This window comes from Puntigrus tetrazona, chromosome 16 (genome assembly GCF_018831695.1).
Source record: "Puntigrus tetrazona isolate hp1 chromosome 16, ASM1883169v1, whole genome shotgun sequence".
Taxonomy (NCBI): domain Eukaryota; kingdom Metazoa; phylum Chordata; class Actinopteri; order Cypriniformes; family Cyprinidae; genus Puntigrus; species Puntigrus tetrazona.
This window is the reverse complement of record NC_056714.1, coordinates 1,550,015-1,571,443: the sequence shown is the minus strand read 5'-3', so window position 1 is coordinate 1,571,443 and position 21,429 is coordinate 1,550,015. Positions and strand designations below refer to the sequence as shown.

At 37.9% G+C, this 21,429-nt stretch overlaps 2 protein-coding genes across 3 annotated transcripts in view; both read right to left on the bottom strand.

The window, feature by feature from the left end:
- bbs9 (Bardet-Biedl syndrome 9) overlaps positions 1–16,546 on the bottom strand; it is a 79,040-nt gene extending 62,494 nt beyond the window's left edge. For both annotated transcript variants that reach the window (XM_043260682.1, XM_043260683.1), the window contains exons 1-13: positions 16,439–16,546; positions 15,056–15,168; positions 14,130–14,280; positions 13,084–13,148; positions 12,639–12,752; positions 11,374–11,548; positions 9,253–9,337; positions 8,981–9,164; positions 7,532–7,661; positions 5,467–5,648; positions 4,945–5,021; positions 4,548–4,601; positions 4,333–4,435 (exon numbers count right to left, since the gene is read on the bottom strand). In XM_043260682.1, coding sequence (XP_043116617.1) covers positions 4,333–4,435; positions 4,548–4,601; positions 4,945–5,021; positions 5,467–5,648; positions 7,532–7,661; positions 8,981–9,164; positions 9,253–9,337; positions 11,374–11,548; positions 12,639–12,752; positions 13,084–13,148; positions 14,130–14,280; positions 15,056–15,167 — 1,432 coding nt within the window. In that variant the 5' untranslated portion in view covers position 15,168; positions 16,439–16,546. The remainder of the gene's footprint in view (positions 1–4,332; positions 4,436–4,547; positions 4,602–4,944; positions 5,022–5,466; positions 5,649–7,531; positions 7,662–8,980; positions 9,165–9,252; positions 9,338–11,373; positions 11,549–12,638; positions 12,753–13,083; positions 13,149–14,129; positions 14,281–15,055; positions 15,169–16,438) is intronic.
- A 924-nt stretch (positions 16,547–17,470) lies between these two features.
- eaf1 (ELL associated factor 1) lies at positions 17,471–21,273 on the bottom strand. The gene is made up of 7 exons (XM_043260623.1): positions 21,252–21,273; positions 20,552–20,707; positions 20,142–20,236; positions 19,925–20,061; positions 19,030–19,196; positions 18,703–18,906; positions 17,471–18,190 (listed from the first exon to the last, which is right to left on the bottom strand). The coding sequence occupies exons 2-7, from the start codon at positions 20,652–20,654 to the stop codon at positions 18,141–18,143; spliced, it is 756 nt and encodes a 251-aa protein (XP_043116558.1). The 5' UTR covers positions 20,655–20,707; positions 21,252–21,273; the 3' UTR covers positions 17,471–18,140.
- Positions 21,274–21,429: the final 156 nt, after the last annotated feature.

Here is a 21,429-nt window from a genome sequence, read left to right as displayed (position 1 = left end):
GATGCTATTTAATCATTGTATCCTATTCTCTTTATCCGATATCCAACGCCCATTCTCTTCTATTTTAATAATGTAACACATTGCTAATATATCTTCGGAAAATATATCTCGTCTCCAAAAATTGAAGTACGACACCATTCAAGATACCTCCTTTTGGCCAAATTTTAAAGCATTTATCCTTCATGGATAAGGCAATCTCAAAATGCATTGTGCTGAGCCAAGAGGGCAGATGTTGGGGGAAAAAAAAGCAATTAAATTCATTATTAGTATGAGCAATGCATTTTTATATTTAGAATATTCTGTGGTTGCACTAGGTTATGTAATAAAGCTACCAGTAATTTGTGAAGAAAACAACAAATCGCACAAAAAGGAAACCACACACTTTACGGTTAAATCTTCTTTAAATATTGACTGTGGGTTTGGAAACAGTACAGAACGTAGGCTGAATGAGTTGGCTCATCAGGGCCTGACAAAGAGCTGCCCATCACAACAAAAGCACATGGATATAAATGCAAAGAGACGGGAAGCATAGGAAACATTCTCTGCTTCAGCAACCCTTGTGGTCTTTCTGTATTTACATTCTTGAACTGACTGAAGGGAGTCTGTTGGGTGAAAGCCCTAAAAACACTTCCTCCAGGATACTTCCATCAACAGCTTACAAATGCAACAAAGGCATGCCTACTTTCTTTCATGAGCTCCAGAAGGAATTTGACAATTGATATTGAAACAGTATCACAAAAACATACTAAACTGAGATTTTTCACCCAACCCCTAAAGGCCAATTCACACCTAAAATGTATTTTCACAGCGATGAGAAAACTGAAAACAATGCTTTCCACATGGACCGCCTCACACTGGGTGGGAAAATTTGCTCTAGGATATGGCCTTCTTCTTTTCTTTTTTACAATTTAACATTTCATATTTTTGGATCTTAAATATCAGTTCAACTCACCAAGTGATGTCAGATGGGTTGCATTTGCATTCACATGACTGACTTTTAAACATAAATACATTGATACATAAAGAACTCAGATGGGCTTCCAAGGCACCATAACACCATGTCTGATTTCAGAACCAGTTCAAGTAGATTTTAAATACAACAAATACTGCTAGTTCACAGTAGAAAAAAAGAATAGTAATTTGCATAGTGCTCCATTAAAAGCCATGGTATGGGTCTTTCCAACTAATGAGCAAACAGCATATAAAAATGTGGGATATTATCTTCTAAAAAGATGAAAGGCATTTGAAAGGATTTTGAACGGTTTGTGCATAAACACTTAAAACTGTGCGTTCAAAATTCATCAGTCCCAATAGTTCTTCAGTGCATACATCAGATCATTTAAATTATTCAGGATTTCTGGGAGACGTATGTGTCACTGGCTTTAACGTTCTGCCTGGAAATAAAAGTTGCCATGATGCCAAACCCCCTCACGAAAGAAGAAAGCCATTGTATGTACAACTGTGATGACGAGCATCTGTCAGGATCAACTAAATGCCACATTTTCGAAAGTATGCGAAAGTTGGTTACATAAAATCGTTAAAATCCATGTGTGAGTTTTACACACCAGTCTGTTATTGTGACGACATTTTCCCCTCCAAAAATGTGACGCTGAACAAAACAAACTGCAATTTGTTGCTTGACATGGCGCTCTCATGGGCAGACCTTTGCCAATTGATACCACTGATTCCAGAGCTTTAGCAGTCAGTCTGGTTAGGCTACACTAGACTATATACCACTTGGCCAGTATGTGGACACTACCTGTAATTAAAGGAGTCTTATGACGATGCTAAACATATTTTTTGTGTTTTTGGTGTAATACAATGTGTTGACGCAGTTTAATGTTGAAAAAATTTCCACACACGGTACGTTATTTTTGCACCACTCCGCCCTGCCTTTCTGAAACACATTGATTTTTTGCAAAACCTATCATTCAGAAAAGCGTGATGTGCTCTGATTGGCCATCTATCCAATGCGCTCTGATTGGCCAGCTATTCCCGTGACTGAAATGACACGCCCATTACCATATTTGGAAACACAAATATTCATTCACTATATGGCGGTGATGGAAACAATACTAAAGTGAGAGTAAAAGTTACACCTTCTTTCTCCGTGGAAACATTTGGGGCGGTGTTGAGTAAATCTTCCAAAAAAATTATGTAGATATCTGAGAGCGTATAAATATGATTCACTATGGATGTCTAGGCACAAATGCCAGACTTGGAGGCCACTGAATATCTTTGAGATGAACAGAAAGTGATCCAAAACCCATCGCCATTATCAGGTCCTGACCTCACCATGCCTGAATAGGAGCAATTCTTGCAAAATTGTTTGGGAGGACCTACATCTTAGAACACTTTATTGTTTTAGGCAAGGATAACTCAACAGAAGCTTGTGTTGACTATTATACCCATGGTATTTTTATGTTCCCCTCCATAATACACAATTAACAAGTATGAAATCCAGTAAAAATACATATTTACTGAGCCTATCCAACATATATTTTGCGTGGCACTTGCATGTTTAGTGGCATCAGTCCTAAATATTATATTTAACAGTATTAGCATTTCTTTTTTTTCCTCAATAGGAAAAACTCAAATCCATGTGGAGGTTCCAAAGCAACATCACGTCAAAGTCACAGCAATACATTTTACAAGACCTGATCATTATATACCCAAAACATATGCCACTGATTTTCTTGAGATGTGGTTTAGTGGTTAAAGATGTGAGCCGGTATTTTAGAGTTTTACAAATTACTAACTGAATTAGCTAGACTCTCCGAAACTATAACAAAATGTAAAGATACCCTTCCCTTAAAGTTTAATTTAAAGGTTATGGCCCATTTCAGACACAATGTGTTCTGATAGCTTCCTTTGTTTGTCAAGGTATGACTTTGAGTGTGTGTAACATAAGTTAAATGGGTCAAGCCATAGCAAAAGCAGTGAGCAGAGAATGAGTGAAACAAGTGATTCTCCTCTACTGTGTGAGTATACATTACACATTGCCAAGCTCTAATGGCTCAGGCAGTTGTATCGCTGGACTGGATGACATGTGGAAGTCTGGTGAAACACGAGACAGAGGTCTTTCAGTAGAATGTCTAAGTAAAGAGCTTGTCAGGGTTTGGCATCTCTTTAACATTAAAGTGATGTAACACTGGCTTCTGGTTGGCCAACATCAAGTTGAATTTTCCAGGCCAAACACAAGAAAATCATATTTTTCGGTCTTACAGTGACAGTGATCGCGGACCCACCCTGGAAATGGCCTCAGGTAGATGATGTGTAAAATCCCACATCGCAGGATGATATTGGTTTGTTAAATGTTCTTTTACAAAGAAGACAGCAGAAATGATTTGACAAAGCTCTCAAATTAACGAAATCGCTCTGGTTTTCTCAAAAGAAAGAATGTTCTCAAAACGAGAATATTTTCACAATCTGATGTGCCCAACTCAGGCTCATTGGAAAAACGTGAATGTGGCAACATTTCTTCAAAAAAATGGCACTACGTTGCTTCCTAAGTTTTGCAACATTTCCAAAGTGTAACATCTAAAAGTGCATTCAGATTTATCTGAAACAGATAAATGCTAATCTGTCTGTCCTTTAAATGGCACTAAAAGGTTAATGGACTATCACTTTTGAAAATAACATCCCACCTACACTAAACCTAACTGACAGCGTTAACAAAAGCAAGCATAATATAAAAACACGTTTGCTGAGGCAACCGCACCATTTTAGCTTGTTTCTGCAAGTCTTTGAGCGGTTTTATCATTACTTGCGCTTCATATGGCACATGCTGTACGCGAGTGCTTTGTATCACAGGTGAGCTACTGAGTAAGTTTACTATGCCAGAAAAGCTGCACATCAGGGTGGCATACACCAAAATTTATAGTTTGCAAATTATCTATAATAATATAACGTTTCTCAAACAACCGTGCAAAAATCACACTTCATTAATCATGATCTACCCATGCAATCGTGATTTATTGAAACTAGTATAAAATATATTGATGTTTTAGCTGTGAGATTTATTTCAGATGGAAAATGCAATGAAATGTGGGTGAATTTTTGCAAAAGAGATGCAAAAATGTGCCCTTATGAGCCAATGTTGGATTAATCACGCTGCTGTGTTAATAACCATACACTAAAACTCAAAAGATAAATCTGATTATTTGGAGAGATTTACATCTTGGACAATGTCACAGGACTATTCATTCACCTCTCCATCAAACACTCCACAAAACATATTTTAAACCTGGATAAAGGCGAACCTGATGGTACAGTCAGGAATATAGGGATGTTTAGGACAATGATATGCCAGAAAAGGAAAGACAACCATACCCATGGAGTCCAACACAAACTGATCCTGCGTCACCGCTAGAGGAGGCTGAACACACACTGTCATCTTTGGGCTCTGGACTGCAGAACGACTCTTTATTTTAACCTGAGAATAAAGCACACATTCAGGACATACTGTATCACCTCAGCACTAACCTCATTACATAAGAAAGCCTAATATACTTAATATATATCAGCGTTAAATGAGCTGCACTCACCTTGACTGTGACAGAGGGGACGGGCATGCCATTCATCTCAGGTATGACAGCGCACTGTGAGAGAGACCATCACAACACAATCACACACTCATGCACTCATGAAACGGTCAAAGTGTGTGCACTACATTGAGACAGAACAGTACCCACAAGTATACATACACACACACACATATACATATATATACACACATATACATATATATATATGGCCTCATTTAATTAGCTAAAAGAGTGTATGTTGTGTTGCAAACAATAATTAATATAATGTAAATATAATGTGCATTTTAATTTAGACATGAGGTAGCGCTTGTTGGCGTAAAATGAGCTTAATATAAAAACAGCATCATTATTTCATATGTGCTCACATTAATGAACATGTTAGTATTAGTATTTGTACCGAGACTTCGTCCAGGTTAGATGAGACTACGGCGATCAGAGTAAGCTCTTCCTCAGTCTCTGCCCTCGGGAGAATGTCTGGAGAAAGATCACACACAAACTCCCAAATATTTTTCTGCAATAGAACTTTTTGCTGTTAAACAAGACTTGAGTTTATTGACACACATTCAGAAAATGAAGCTACTTTTTTTTTTTAACTTATATAACTACTTATATAATGGCATTAGCTTCAACCATGCAAGGTTCACACAAATATGCATGCGCACACAGCATATCATTTCCAGTATTAAAACGTGACCCTATTCATCATCAAAATCTTTTTCAGACATAGTTGCACTAGCAGTGAAGATACACTGATTGGAAAACAATGTATTTTTTACAGTAAATGGAAGGAACTGTTTAAAAATTTCACTTAAACGGGTCAGATACTGGTCTGTCATTAAATTTGGCTGAGATTTCAGCTTTGCCAAAAGCTTTTAACCGTTACTACATATTAACATACACAATGTGCATCGGTTCATACCTTGGGTTTTGGTAGCCTCTCGAATAACCTTTTGCAGCATTTTCATCTCTGCGTCGACTTCATCGTAGTTGACCTCTCGGGCATCCACTTTAGGTGCAGTGAAGAAAGAGGGGTCAGTGCCCATGTAAGAGCACTGGAGATGGCCGTTAGAGTTCAGAGTCACCACCAACCCCTTCAGTTCCCTGAAGACACAGAACACATTTCAATGAATGTCTTTTTTTGCTTGGACTATTGAACGTTTATTATTATCGTTTGATTAATAAGACTGAAGGCCATTTATTGTACTTTTGACACATTGTGCAAAAAAGTCCCATTATGATAATGTGTAATAGTGCAGTGTAACTAAATACTTTCCACTTTTTTTTTACTGTCGCCACGTTACTGTATGAGATTGTACTTCTCTACAGATGACAATGTGATATTTTAATGTTTTTAATGCTATTTGTCACTCGTTTTGTTTTATTTCTCATACGGTAAAGATATTAGCTTAATTTATAGCAAAGAAAAGTGTATATTTTAGATGCTGAACACTAGCTTTTCCACTATTTAATTTATTAATTAGGTTAATAAATTAAACGTATGTTGTTGTTGTTTTTTTATCATGATTAATCACATCCATGTATTTACATGTAAGCATTTATATTCATATAATTTATATTATATACAAACATATATAACTTATTCATAATATATAGAGGCATGTATTTGTATTTTAATATACATAATAAACACATACAGTACACACACATTAACTGTTTGACAGCACTTTATATTGTTATTGATATATAATAATCATTCCTGATGTGAACGATCCTTAATATACGTGTATGTTGCTTAAATGAAAAATCTCATTATTTGGAAGACTGTTGAATATATCAAAGTGCTTTTAAACATTTTGACAGATTTTAACAAATTGTGTTTCCATGCTTTCCCATAAAAGCTTGCTGATACGGATATGGAAAAGTACACGTCACGTTAAAATACCAGGCATTACAATTTTTTCCTGACAGATAAAAATAATGGCTGGCAGTAAATTTATGGCTAACTGATGGATAAGGAATATTTGTAGAAACTGCCAACCATAATTTAAAGCAGACTTGTGTGAGAAAAGGTGCACACTGGCATGCATCTAATTTGGATTGCTTCTACTGACACATGAATTTTCACCAACATAACGTTTTCTGTTTTTAAGGACACATGGAATTTAACTATAAAACTATAACTGCCTTGATAAGCCCATTTGTTAGCTTTAATATAGTCAAGTTTGAAAAAGTGAAGGTGTAAGTGGCCATGTGTGTGTGCTAAAGATGAGAACTGAGACAAGAACAGCAGCTCATTTAGGTGGTGCTGATAGATGCTCTTTTAATGTGAGGCCAGTAGAAGAGAGACAGGACGGACAATGGTAGAGTGAGTGACCCGTGCAGGATGGCCAGAGAGACCAGTGCAGGTAACCGCTCTCTGTACAGACGTATCCGTTACCTCTGCATATGAGAACCACTCTAAGCAAACAGTCCCACAAACACTGAACGCTTCAAAAAGAACTTGAGAATGTTAGCATATATACCACGCACAACATCTCACGTTCAATCTAACTTGAGATAGACTGGACCTACAGGGTTGACAGGAGTCGATTTGGTTTTGTAGCAAAAATATTACTAGTTTTAAAATTATACTGAATGGCTAACTGAGTGCCAAGTTCTGGCTTCTGACTCTACTTACAATGTATGACATTGCACATCTGGGTCAGCCAAGAAGCTGAAACTGGAACAAAAACCCATCGATCTGCTTCAGAGGACATGTGATAACCCCTCCGAAGGAGTAAAGGTTAGTTTTATGTCACAGAGGATATATATGATTTATGGAGCTTCGAAATTATTGCTGTTATCCATAAGCATTAACAAGCTTCAAAGAGCCAGGATACATTTTTAAAAAAACTGTTATAAAAGTCATATACAATTAAGATGGCTTCAAGGTGAGTAAAATAAGGGATCGTTTTTTTGAGGGGGGGTGAACTGCTTCTTTAAGGACAGCTGGAAAAAGATTCATTTGGGCAGCGCTCACTTACGGAAAGTTAGCGACACGCACAGCCACAGGCACACAGGACAGCTGGGCCGCCCACTTCAGCGTCACATCCTGGTACACTAGCAGCATGTTGTTATGGTTACACATCAGGATGTTGGTGGAACCCTCAGAAACTGAAGACAAAGCCAGAGAGAAGACAGCTGAGTTTAAAGAAGGAAGTGTGTTCAGATGGCCTGTGGTCTCTGGGCCTCAGATGGAGAGTCAATGCAGCAGTTAAATGATAGACTGTATTCACTTTCAAACCACCAGAAGATGTCCATCTCTCACCTTCCTATAACCCAACGCCCCTCTCAACAACATACACATCTCCACTCTGTGGCTAAAAACCCAAAATCATCTCTTTCTACACAGCAAAGACAACTGTAATTGAACTCATGGGATTGTCTACATGTTTGTGTGTGTGTGTGTGTGTGTGTGTGTGTGTGTGTGTGTGTGTGTGTTTGTGTGTGGGTGGGTGTGCTTCAACAGCACAGTCAGAACATCTTTGACAGACAATAAGGAAACATTTATACATTTTTTGTTCGAGTAAAAATATCTATAAATCCTATTCTATGGAATATAATGAAAGTTCACTCATCATTTACTCACCCTCATCATTCCAAGCTGTAATCAAACTGTAACGCTTCAAAAAGCAATCCAACGATTTGCTCAGTTTAATCCAAGTCTTCTGTAGAGACAAGGACAGAACCCTCTCAGGTTACTTTAAAAATCTCCATTAGTTTTTCTGTGTAGTAAATGTGGCTCAACGTGAAATCATGCACCTGATGGAAATTACATCTGATTACAGATTAAGATTTTTAAAGTAACCTGAGAGATTTCCGTTTTTCCAGGATCCGTGTCCCTGCAGAAGACTTGGATTAAACTGAGCAAGTCGTTGGATTGCTTTTTGAAGCATCACAGTTTTGGTGAAATGAACTTTTAATGGAGAGAATGTCTCCGGTTTCGTAAAAATTGGTTCTTGATGGGGGAAAAAAACCAATGAAGTTTCAAGCAAGTACGGCTTAACTTTTGCTTACAATTTTTGATGTCCACATTTGATTTAATGTAAGTTGATTAAAGTCGCATACGTAAGACTGAAAAGATGGCGATCTCGATTTAAACACCCATGCAATCTTATCCCGAAATGACAAAGATTCAGTTGTATGTATGTCTATTATGCCTGTTTCTAAGTGCAAGGGAGCACGAGCAGCTTGTATTTTGTCGGAGGGAAGTCTTTGGAATGAAATAAGGCAAATAAATGATAAACAAACCAATTTTTGATGACAAGGACCAATTAGTACAGTTGTGTAAGATATTGAGAGAACGCATCTTAAATTAAGCATATATTTTTCTTACTCCAATGGCAAATAGTTTCAAGCATAAACAGGAGGTTTCCAGGTGCTACAGAAGTCTAAACAGCTCAGCGTGAAGAGTTAAAGGCAGTATGGGTCACCTGATCCGTAGGGCAAGAAACAGCTGGGGTTGAACTCTAATTTCTTCATGAAGCGGATCTGACCATTATCCTTGAGACAAAAGAAATTTCTCTCCCCCAGAACGAAGATGGAGGATGTCGCTGAAGACGTGTCAGGAACGCAGATATCTAAAGCCTCTTCTCCTAACACCAGTGTCCAGTCAGCCTGAGAACAAACATACACTCAGTCATATCCAAAGATTCAAAAAACTCACACTCGAAACAGCAACACTTTCAATATTCAGGAAATGCACCGTCAGTCTCTTCCCCGAGCTCTTGCTTTGCTGATCAGAGTCTTGTCTGGTGTCTGCATCTGTGGCTACAGCCAGCGTCTCATACCTGCGTTTAAAAGAGAGGTTGATTACACCAATTATCAAAAAAAAACTGAGACACTGGAGACTGATCAATGCTGCGATATTCACTGCAACAGAACACTCATTCACTGAAGGTTTCAAACACGATGCAAAAATACCTTTCTTACCTAGTTTTTTGTCTTATTGTCAGCCAAAACATCTAACAAAAAAAAATCAAATCAAATCAAGGATTTTCTAGAAAAATGAAAATTAGTCAAAATTAGAACAAGCAAAATATCCTGCCAAAATAATCTGATTTCAAACAAAAAAAACCAGGTTATTTCACCCATTTCAAGCATTTTGACATGTAAAACGAGACGTACATTTTTATTTGTCTAGAAAAACCTTTAATTTAAAATCCACTTAAGGTTTTCGTTGTTTTCGTTTTGAAATTCAATTCAATTATTATTATTACTTTTTATTTATTATTTAGACATGTCCGGGGATTTTATGAAAGGTTGTAAAGACTGAAAAACCTTATATAAGACAAATGTAAAACAAAACCATTCGTGTAATATTTAGTTCGACCTCCTGAAGTGGATGATGGACCTCCTCGATGGAGTTTCTAGGTCAATTTAGTACCCTATTCTTGGAAAGTGTTTTGTTTCAAAAGAACAAGAAAATCCTGTTTTGAATTTGCAATATGACCCCAAATTTCTACTGAATTCCTCTAGGAATGTTGGGTGGGTTTGAGCAAACGTTTATAGCAATGAGACGCGGCAGTGATTATTCAGCTTTGAGAGCATGTTCGGCACTGGCGGTTAGAGTGTGTGTGTGTGTGTGTGTGTGTGTGTGTGCGTGCTTGTGTACGTGTGTGCACGCACATGTCTGTAACAGATCAAACGCTGCGTTCAGAAATCACTGACAGTCCTCCAAAGCTATCAGCAGATCACGAGGAGTATTATGAGAACCAAAGGCTCTGCCGTCTCACCTCAGCTCAGATCTCCATTTTCAACAGCTTCAGCCAGATTTTCAAGAAAGATCATATTTCCTTCTTAAAGGTTCGCCTAAAATGAAAATTCTATCATCATTTCATCCTTATGTCGTTCCAAACCCATAAGCCTTTCATTCATCTTCGACATACAACCGAAGACATATTTAATAAAACAAAAGCCCATTCACCCAACACTTGGTTGTTCAAAAAGTCCAAAAGAACACTTTAAACACGATACACGTCTGAAGAGACATAATCAGTTAATATACAATTTTTTTCGCATATAACACCGCACAAAGTTTTCAATTACCATATTTGACGCACTCTATGTATGTATAGAATGCATCAAATATAGTAATTGATAACTGGAAGACTGTACTTGTCTGACATGCAAGAGCCAATGTGATTGGTCATGTGTCAAGCTCAAATGATTTAATTAAAAGTTATGTTTCAATTTAATTAAATAATTTAATATTTTAATCATATGTGTTCATAGCTAAATACACTTTTACCCAACCTGCTGTTTATTTTTTTTGTTGATGTTGAAAAATTACTTCTAAAGACTAATCTACATTATTAAAAAAAACCCACAATATTTCTTTATCACGTCAATACTAATATGAATAATAAATAATATTTAATCGTGAACTTTTAAGTACTCATCAAAAAGTCATCAAAAGCTATTTTCTGTTTTATTGTGCCATCTTACCTTCGCTCCCTTATGGATACCAAATGTGTCTGTAAATGAAACATGACCCATATCGTTTGCCACAAGGAGAACAGCAACACAGCAAAAAATAAAGAGTGGCGATCAATCGATGGAGATTTCATTTGGATGTTAAAACATTCTCTTATTATGTCTCTAAGGAAATAGCGTTGCACGTAACCTACCGTTGCTTTACAAAACATATTTTTAATATACTCTGCACTTATTTTAAACATGGAGGAGACAGAGTATGTGTTCGTCGACGTGTCTCATGAAGTCAAATTTAAAGATATGACCACGGAATACCAAAAAAAACAAAAAAAAAACACATATACTTGTGTATATGTGTATAAAGAATGAGTGACCTGACAATTGGTCTCACCTGTAGCACTCCACCTGCCGTGCGGAGGAGACCGTGATGAAGGAGTCCGTTCGGATGCAGTAGCTCAGTGGGCCGGGCAACAGGAAGCCAGGCAGGAAGCGACCAAAAGCATACGTTTCCTGCTCAAAAAACATCAGCATCCCATCCATGGACTGGATACAGATGAAATGATGACCTGCACAACAGCGCAGTTAAGAGACAACATAACCGAAAGACGTATTCTATGGTGTTATAAAAACATGAACCCTACCGGTCCCAAATATTATACGCACACCGATGTTAAATTGGCCAGGGCTCAAGGCTAACATTAAATCACTGCTTATTTGTCTACTGGGCTTGTGTCAAATGTTTTCTGGATTGCTCTGGGGCCAGTTGCACAAACTTGGCCTCTATATTAACATTTAAGTACGAGTTTGGCCAGTATAATTTTTCTATTTAATTTAGACTAATCTACGCTTTTATGTAACGGTATCTTTTTAAATTATGAGAGAAAAAAAAATCTAAACTTCATGCATCCATTACTGTTATGATATTTATTCACTCTTGTGTGCATTAAAAGTCAAACCACACGGTTAAATGATAAGCTGTTCTCCTTGAAATGATCACAAAATAAAATAAAAATGATCGCAATATTTGAGTTGCGACTTCTCCTTATAGTCTCTGGGCTCTGTCACGTGACTAACGGTCGATGAGCTCCATCACAGAGACCGTGCTGCCCTCGTGTGGCCAATAAGAGAACTGCCCCAAAAAGTTACCCGCTGTAAATCTAAAATCCGATTAAAAGAACGGGCTACTATTTTATTTATAGTGGATGGACTGTAATCGGCTTTCTTCACACAAACAAAATAAATCTCAGGATCCAAAAAAAACAAGCAGATGAGTATGAGCAGCTTTCAACTGATATGGATAAAAATGAATGTAGAAGAGACGTCCAATTTGTTGACATTAACATAACGTTACCACAAAATAACATACAAAATGGCAAAATAGTGTTTATTAATTCATGTTAATTTCAACATTTAGACTATAAAAATCAAGCTGTGCATTAACGCAAGCATGTATTTTTGTTAAGCAGTGTTTTATTAAAAATTAATAAATGCTTTAACAATTGTACTGCTCATTGTTGGTTATTTAACGCATTAATATTAGCTATACCATCTATTCCATCACACTAACATATTCCATAAACACGTAGGTAAAGGTCACCCCTGTAGCCCACTGATGAATTTAGTATGAGATGTTAATATTAATAATATAACTATTACCCGTGACGCCCCCAAAGGGGCCGTACGTCATGTTGCAAGCGGTTCTCTGAAGGTTGTGTTCATACACCAGTCGCAGCTGATACTGGTCACCATGTTCGACGTTCCCAGCAGTACCTGAGAAAAGCAAACACCAGCAAACACCGCATCTGAAAGAGCACGTACGTTTGGTGCGCACAATACCAATGAAGTACAGAGACGCGATAGGTTAACAATAAATATATAAAAGGCAGAAAGCCATTCTGAGCTTGACAGGTTGTCGCGAACATAAAGGAAATGAAAATTCCATCCAAATTGTGAAAATCAAAGGGACATAAAATGATTTTATGTACTCCACGGCTGTGGGCTGCTGCAACTGTAATCAGCCTAAAGCCAAAAATGACAAAAATGAAAAAGGTGGCACTGCCATGAAATAAGTTAAAAGATGGGTCTGAATCGGGAAACTAACCTGACGCAGCATAGACAGACAGCTTCCTTGGGTGAAGCACTGCCAGATGGAGCAACTCTGAACAACTGCAAAGGAGAAAGAGAGTTTAAAAACAAAATCTCTCACAAAAGTGCCACATTCATCTCTTTTAAAGATGTACATGCAGTAACAAAGGAATCCAAAATGAACCTTATAGCCTACGGCGTCATATTCGATATGCACAAGTCCTCTAAATGATCAACTTTATCAAAACTTTGCTCAAAACCATGCTGGCATCTTCTATAAGCTTCTTTAAAAATGACAGAATTTTAAAAATGTCCGTCTTTATATCCATGCGATTTTTAGAAAGCAAATTTAAGAATAACTTTTACATTGTTAATATATTTCAAAGTGATTATTCACGTTGATCCATAAGAAAAATAATTAAAACATGAACACCAAAAATGCATCAGGCTTTTTAGGAACATTTTCTTTGTTCATTATATTGCATTACAATATTTGTTTTTGCAAATAATCATGAAAACTACAGAGGTTTTGGCCATAAACCCAAGTATTGAAATGCCATATTACAAAAACGTTATCCAGAGATACGGAGCGATATTTATACACTTAATGTGCGTATACTATACTGTTGTAAAGATCTCATTTTTCCTTTTTGAGTATGAGCTCCATATTCTCCTAAAGTATGTCATAGCCTACTGTAGGAGAAATAACAGCCTAACGCATCCAATACGATCCAGAAATCTGTCAAAAGCCTTAAACCAGCTATAGACAACGCAACAATAATTATTCTGTTCATAATTGTTGCATTTCTAAATATTGTAAGGGCTGCCTTTAGGTTAAGCACTGAAACGTCCACTAGACTAGGAAGATAGGTCTCCTATCAGACCTCTCTGCTGTCATCATCACTGCATGTGTATCATATTTAATAGCTGAAGTTGAAAACAACGATATGAATGAATGAAAGAAAACATTCCTGGTTTGTCTGCTCTAAAATGAATACCATGGCATTTCAGCTGATCTTTTGCGCGTCACATCCTTTAGAAACAAACACGTGCGAGACTTACGAGACAAACTTGCCCATCTCCACCTGAATGATGGGGTCAGGCAACTGAACCTCCAGCAGCTGGGCGTCAGCTTCCGTCGGCTCGTCTGGTTTAGCAGGATGTGGTGAGAAAATGCGTAGCATCCCCATAAAACTGCCCACTACTATTTTATCTGGTTTAGAGAATGAGACAGAGAGAATGTAAACAGCTTCATTTAGAGAACAGAATCTGGTTCAACATCACAATATATTGGACGTTACGTCCTGCATTTAATTTTTGTCATATGGACTTTTCATATAAGGAACTGTGCCACTGAAGCATTTTCAAGCAGACCTTATGTAGCCCCGCCCCTTTTTAGTTCAGTGTGAGGTCGTACAAATATATTAACGCTCGTTTTAAAATCTTCACGGTCTGCTGACATCTGTTATGGCATCCATTTAGTGTGACTTTAGGTTGATGATACGCTGGGAAACTTTTGGAGCGCTGTTGCCGGGCAACTTTAGGAAACGCTGCCATAAACGGTCAACCAGGTGAGACAGAGGGCCCAAAGCTGATCGGAATTATCCAGATAGAAATTTGTCACCTATCCTCAATCGAAAAGCGCTCAAGCTACTTTGCTAAAAACCTAAAAAAAAAAAAAGTTGCACAGCAAAACTGCTCAAAAAGTTACCCAGTGTATCATCATTCTTAGTGTTGTCCTGCTGTTTAACACGTCAAATGTTCAGTATTCAAAAAAATATTTCATTCCAAAAAAAACGTTCACGTCCAAGTAATAACTTCAGCAAAATGAACCACTTTAAGATCTAAATTATTCTACTTATTTAAAGAAAGCCATTTTTACCACGTTAACCAATCATGTTCGAAACGGCAAAATTTGTCGATGTTGGTGGGGAACTCTCCCCTAATCAACTATTTAAAAGAGCTGTGCATCAAGCACTTTAACTCACCATATCCACTTCCGCTGTTATCCACATCCCCAACACACAGACATCCCTGATCAAACTCCTCACCCTCGCCCAGAACTGAAGCCCACCAATCACGAGCCTTAAATAAAGACATCCTGGAACGAGAAAAGAGTGTCGTTTTATTACACATTAGAGCCGAACATCGGCAAACTCCTCCAAATCCTTGAGTTCTGTGAACAAGTGTCTGCCTTTTTGCACTTTTTTACACGGCGTTGTCATCAGATCTTTCAAAAAAAAAAAAAAACTGCATGCATGAAAGTGAACCAGAAGCATTGATTATTCAATGCTTCTGGTTCACTTTCATGCATGCAATTTTTAATTTTATAATTATAATAATAAATGCATCCTGTGTGAAACAGTGATTGAATTAATAAATGCATATACCCCACCTGCATCGATAATCCCAACCAAACTATTTCCTGAATGTTGTGTTATGATGCAAGTTTCTCAGGTTTATGTTTCAATAAACATGTTTAAAAGCACAAAACTCAGTAAAGACAAATACCAGGACATGCAGCTGAAATACTTGGTTTTTTTACATTTTTGTGGACTAAATATACAGATATTCAAACAGAAGAGCAACCACTGCAGAACAAATTCTGCTGGATCTGACTGTATTTTACGTTGGACTTAAAACGCAAGCATAAAGACCGCATCCAATCATTCCCTGTCTTCGTCTGCAAGCGGTCACTTCTGTGCACATGGTCTTTCTTTTCGAGTCTGCCTGACATACAACTGAGCGTAGAACGTGACAGACGGGTCGCATGACCGCAGATTTCATTGGCTGCAGCTCAAGCGGCTTTCCTAACTAACTGCTGACCGCTTAACAGAGCTAATCCACACACCAGATAGACACGGAGAACAGGAAATGCAAGCAAGTAGACCAATCCAATAAGATGATATATCAAATGTTTCAGCACTGAAGAGCGTTAACTAAAGAACATATAACGGTTATCTCTAATGGAGCTATAGAGTCCTCATTAAGGATTAGCCCGATGCTATATAAATAGTAACAATATGACTTACTGGATAAAACAGTGACTGTAACATGTAGCTAATATGCAATATTCGTATAAAAGAACACACTTGAACATTTCTAGAAAATCAGAAGGGCATCCAGAGCAACCTGTTAGCAGTCTATCGATTTCATACGACACGAGAGCCTTTACATTCGTGCAAAGTAAGAGACCAGGTAACGGTATATTAAGTCATATTTCCAGTAAATGACAGAATGTTCTACTGAATCTGCTTCTCAGCTTTGTTTGTTCTTACTTGCACAAACTCACCCACGCACGTTAGTATTCCGTACAGAGTAACGCTGTTCGTATTAGTACAGGTTAAATATATAAAGTTGTTATGTTCTACCTGGATACAGTGGTAATTTCTCCAGTAATGTGTGGTTAAATAAGACTGCTCAAGACATCTCAGCTTCTCACACTCGACCTACTGTTGTCATGGTACTGACACCAACGCTGAAGCCAGAAACGTGCAACGTGACAGCGTGTTATCAAAATAAAAGTCCCCGATGCCAAATCCTTTGGGTTTTTTTTTTTTTTTTTTGGTGGGATGTAAAGCAAGGCATATACTGTCAACCGGTTATTTAGTAGCATTAAAAACTAAACGAATAAAATATAAGAAAGGTAGCAAATAGTCCATTGCTTCGGTTTGATATGAGCTGTGCACTTTCGCAAAAAACTCCCGTTATAATCAAGGAAGCTTTCTACAAGGCATAATAAATAATTTAATAATTTCTAAACTTGTTTATGATGAGAATAGAATCAGCTCTTTAGTCAGATGGCGCGCTCACTGAACAACTTCTCTTGTTCTTCGCGGTGACAAATTAAGACGTCTCTGATTGGACATTGTATTAGTAAACTCAACAGAGTGGTGTGTGATTGGTTAATGCTCAACGCAGCAAACAGCACAGTAGATATTACAAACAGCAGATGGAATAATTACTAGATTTAATAAATCGGTTTCTTCGGAAATGAAGATTTCAGTGCACTGTGTGGAAAATTTCTATCTTCAAATAGTATGTTTTGTGTGGCAGTGGTTCCCAACAATGTTACTGCAGCCTCCCCAGCACTGCCTTAGTCTGACATACCCATGCCAGATGTTCTGTTTGATTGAAGAGACATGCAAAATGTGCACAGTTGGGTTACCCCAGGAACTTCCGCTCAATGGGGTGTCCACTGAATGTGTATTGTGAATGGGAGTATTTTTTCTATTTAGTGATTTTATATATGCGAATTGCAGATAAAACATCACCATAAAGATCCATCTGTAAACCCTTAGAGAGGCATGAGTAATGATACAAAAAAGAAAGATTAAAATAAAACAAATTTTGGTTTACAATGACATTTAATAGCAATGCTAATGATCACTCAGACTCGCCGACAGTTTTATGACTTTTATCTTACATTACAGATACTATTTACAACATTGATATTGTACAGTGCAATAAAACAATTTATTTTTGGTTAAACCAGCAGTATACACTTTTACAGATATGCACATACACTTTGAGAAACTGAGTACTGACATTAAGCATTTTAAATGTTGTATATGAGGGGTTGTGACCCTCATGTCATAAAAAATGTGACAAACTCATTTGTATTTGCTTTTTGCCACTTCAATCTTCATAGGCAATGCGAAAAGCAGTCATAAGAATATGAGAAATATGAATATACGATTCATGCAATTCATTTGGTTTATGTAACACTGAAGTTGAGGGGACCGGTGCAATAAACAAGCAACGCTGGTTGAGAATTTTTAGCTCCATAAAAATACCGAACAACCGAAGGTACAATAATTTACACAACCTTATCTGTTCAAAAATTTCCCTTTGCAATAAAAATAAAATCTATTACAATAATTTTACATTCTTCAACACTTTCCGTGGTATCTCCATGCTAACATGAAGCCGTTAAAAGCTCGAAATAAAACTGCATATGCACCGATATCTACGAAACCACTGCAAAAAGACCGATATCGTCTACGAAAAAGCGCGTAACGCAGAGAAACCCGATCTGAGTTTGTAAGTGCTGAACGTCAGCTAGGTCGGAGGTCAGTCGATGTCGCTGTCGCTGCCAGATTCACTTAGCTGGAGATCATTTCCTGAGGGAAAAAAAGACAACAACAAAACGATTTAGCATTTAAAACAGGGTAGGGCGTTTTAGTTTTTAATTATAAAGTATAAAAATATTAGCATCCACACCAGCGAATGATATCTTTTCTAAACATTTTATTTGTTTTGGCCTTTCATTTACATAAAAACAGAAACAGTTTTTGAAAATTATACGGTTACCATCTTTATGCAAACTACAAAACTACTGCCCTGGAATGCATAATACAGTAAAAATTTTGTAGATCTGCGTGAATGGGGCTAATGTTGACAATGCTGTTGTCTGTTTGTGTATAACAAAAAAAATAATAAATTTTTAGTATTGTTTAGTGTTGTTTATTTTGTTGTATTTTTGCTGTACATTTTAGTATTTTGCCGTTTTGTAAATGTACCCTAAGATGTAAAAAAAAGCGCTCTATATCATATCAATATTTCATCTTGTATCATGCTTTCGTTTTCAGCTGATAATGAGAAATTCTTGTCTGTAGATTGCGAACGCTCTCACGGAGTGTGTTCATCAGCTGATTGCTGCCTTGTGACTTGTTCATTCCGTTGGCCGCGTTGTTCTTGCCGGGGGAGAGATGAGCTTCCTGTTCTCCGTCGCTGCCGGAGCTGTCATCACCGCTGCCAGAACAGCTGCCAGAGTCTGACGAGCTGCTGCTGCCACTGCTGCTCATCTGCTCGATCACGTCCACCTCGGCCCGCAGCTCTGAGACGGGAGGATTCAGAAACATAGCGCCACTTATCGCATTCCGGCTCGAGCGCGCGAATGTTTACGAATTGAAAACAAACGTGAAACTGAACGTCGCTGTCTGTAGGCGTGCGAGCTGACCTCGTTTGATGTCGTCCAGCTGAGGCTCGGGCGAAGGGTTGTCTTTGGTCGGCGAGGTCTTGGCTCCGCCTCCGGGCTTGACGGGGGTGCGGAACTGAGCCGTCAGCTGGTTAGCTCTCACCGACTGCTGCTCTATGCGAGCCTGGATCTTGCTGCTTCCCTCAGCTCTGACCAACACAAGTGAACACCTTCAACATCGCACACTGACGACTGACGCTGAAAGCGAAAATACTGCACAAACGTCACAATTTCAACCAGTCAGAGAAGGTGCGGATGACTTCTGTCTGTTTGCACACTGGCTGAGCTCAGCGGTCCTCAAACTGTAGTCTGCGGAACCGGAGCTGGCATGTAATGTAATTGTAATATTTCATGTCTCGCGTAAAATATCATTGCAACTTTGTATGTATCTTTCATGTGCTGCTGCATGCAATTTTTACAAGCAAACACAGAAGTTTTCTCCTCTCAAAAATACTTATTTTCTGTAAGCGAGCTTAATGGTTTTAACTCAAAAACACTGGATTCAGGGCTTTAGTTCAGTTTTAAGCAGCATATCGTTAATAAAACCTTTGACTAGATCTGCAGAGTTTACTAGTTTATCTGAACTTTTTAAAAAAGTGAGATATTAATCGATTTCCTTATGCTTTTGATCAAAAGGACTTGGCGCTAGGCGACACTTGACCCCAGAAAGCAGGTCATGTGGCTTAGTCACACTAAGCAAAAACCAAAAACGGAGATAACTTTCAGGGTATGCACAACAAAAGATCGCACAACCGTAAGTTGAGTGGCGATATGCACTAAGTATGTAAATTACACCTGAGCAGACGGAAAAAGAAAAAACAGCACGGCTCGCTGTCTGTGTCTGTTTCTATAGATGCTCATCGATTCATTTGCTCACCTGGTTTTCTTGACTTGTATGCTGCTGCTGAGCTTTTCCAACATAAACTCTCCAGTGTCGTGGTTGATGATGAGAACGCAGTCTTTCTGATATGGCCTTTTGTTGCCCTTAAACACAGTCATTGGCGGAGTGGAGCCCTTGAGAGAAAGTACAGTAAGTGGTCCGCGCATAGGGTTTCATACACGGATCAGTCACATATCTTCCGGATGATTCTTACCGGTATGTGTGGTAATGTGATGGTAACCTCATCTCCTTTTCCTACTTGCAAATCTCCTTCACAGGAAGTATCTATGGACGCTGGTTTAAAATCATCTGCGGGAAAAAAGTGAACGCACTTCATTTTTTACTCACATGCATATTTTTACTGCTTTAACTACAACAACCTGTAAATTATAAACCGTTTTTACCTGTGTTTTATTCATTCATTCATTCGATTAAGCGTCTAAAGGCAGCCACACGTAAGCCATAACGTTCACATTGTCAGTGATTTTGCATAACCCACACACTTATAACATTATATCATTTTCAAATGACTAATACTAGTAATGTTCTTGAAATCAGAGGCGCGTTCGTCCAAACGATTATGCCATTCAGTTTATTCAATTACGTCGCAATTGATGGACTCACATCTGATGGTGTGAAAAGATGATTTTGGCCTCTTCTCAAAACTATCTCCGAGCTTTAACACGTGCTCTTCTTTATCCAGAGGCGGGTTCGAGCTGCCGTTCATCACTGCGCGTCACATTGAACACACCAGCCTCGCGCGAAACACTAAAGCCTTCGCTGAATATCGCATGTAAACAAAGACAAAGAAGTTGTTGCTAAAACACTCATGACAGACCCAAAACTTCCGGGTCACGAAAACAAAAACAACGAATGTACCAAAGACGTGGACGCTATTGTGGCTTTAAAAAATAAATTATTTAGTATTCAAAACTTACTCAGAAAAAAAAAAAATGTATCAGCTGAGCTGTTCGTATTTCAAAGCGAGCGAAAAGGTCAATATGACGGTAACGTAAATAATAATGATTTGACTATAGACGTTATGAGGAAAAAATCATATTTCATTCACCCAAGTAAAATCGCGTCTTAGCGCAACTGCAAGTGAATCATTTTCATAATAGTAGAAGGATAAATTTGTTTTAATAAAATTGGGGGGAAACCAGCTTATGTCGTTTGACTTCCGGTTCAGTGGTGTCAGGAAGAAAAGTGATTAATAAATACGTGAGATTACTATCTTATTTAACAATAACTAGGTGCTGTATAAATAAGCTTCCGTATTAAAAATGCTTCAGCTTTAACAAAAGTAAAAATGTTTATCGCATACCTTGTAAGTTGATGGCGTGACACTCGTCCGATTACCGTAAATACACAAAACACCAAACATCGCGTGTTTTGATGTTTCCTTACACGTACACTTACACTTTCTTTAAATGAAAACAAATTAACGCACTGTAATAATTCTTTACATTTGAACTGATTCACAAAAAATAGATATGGTTAAA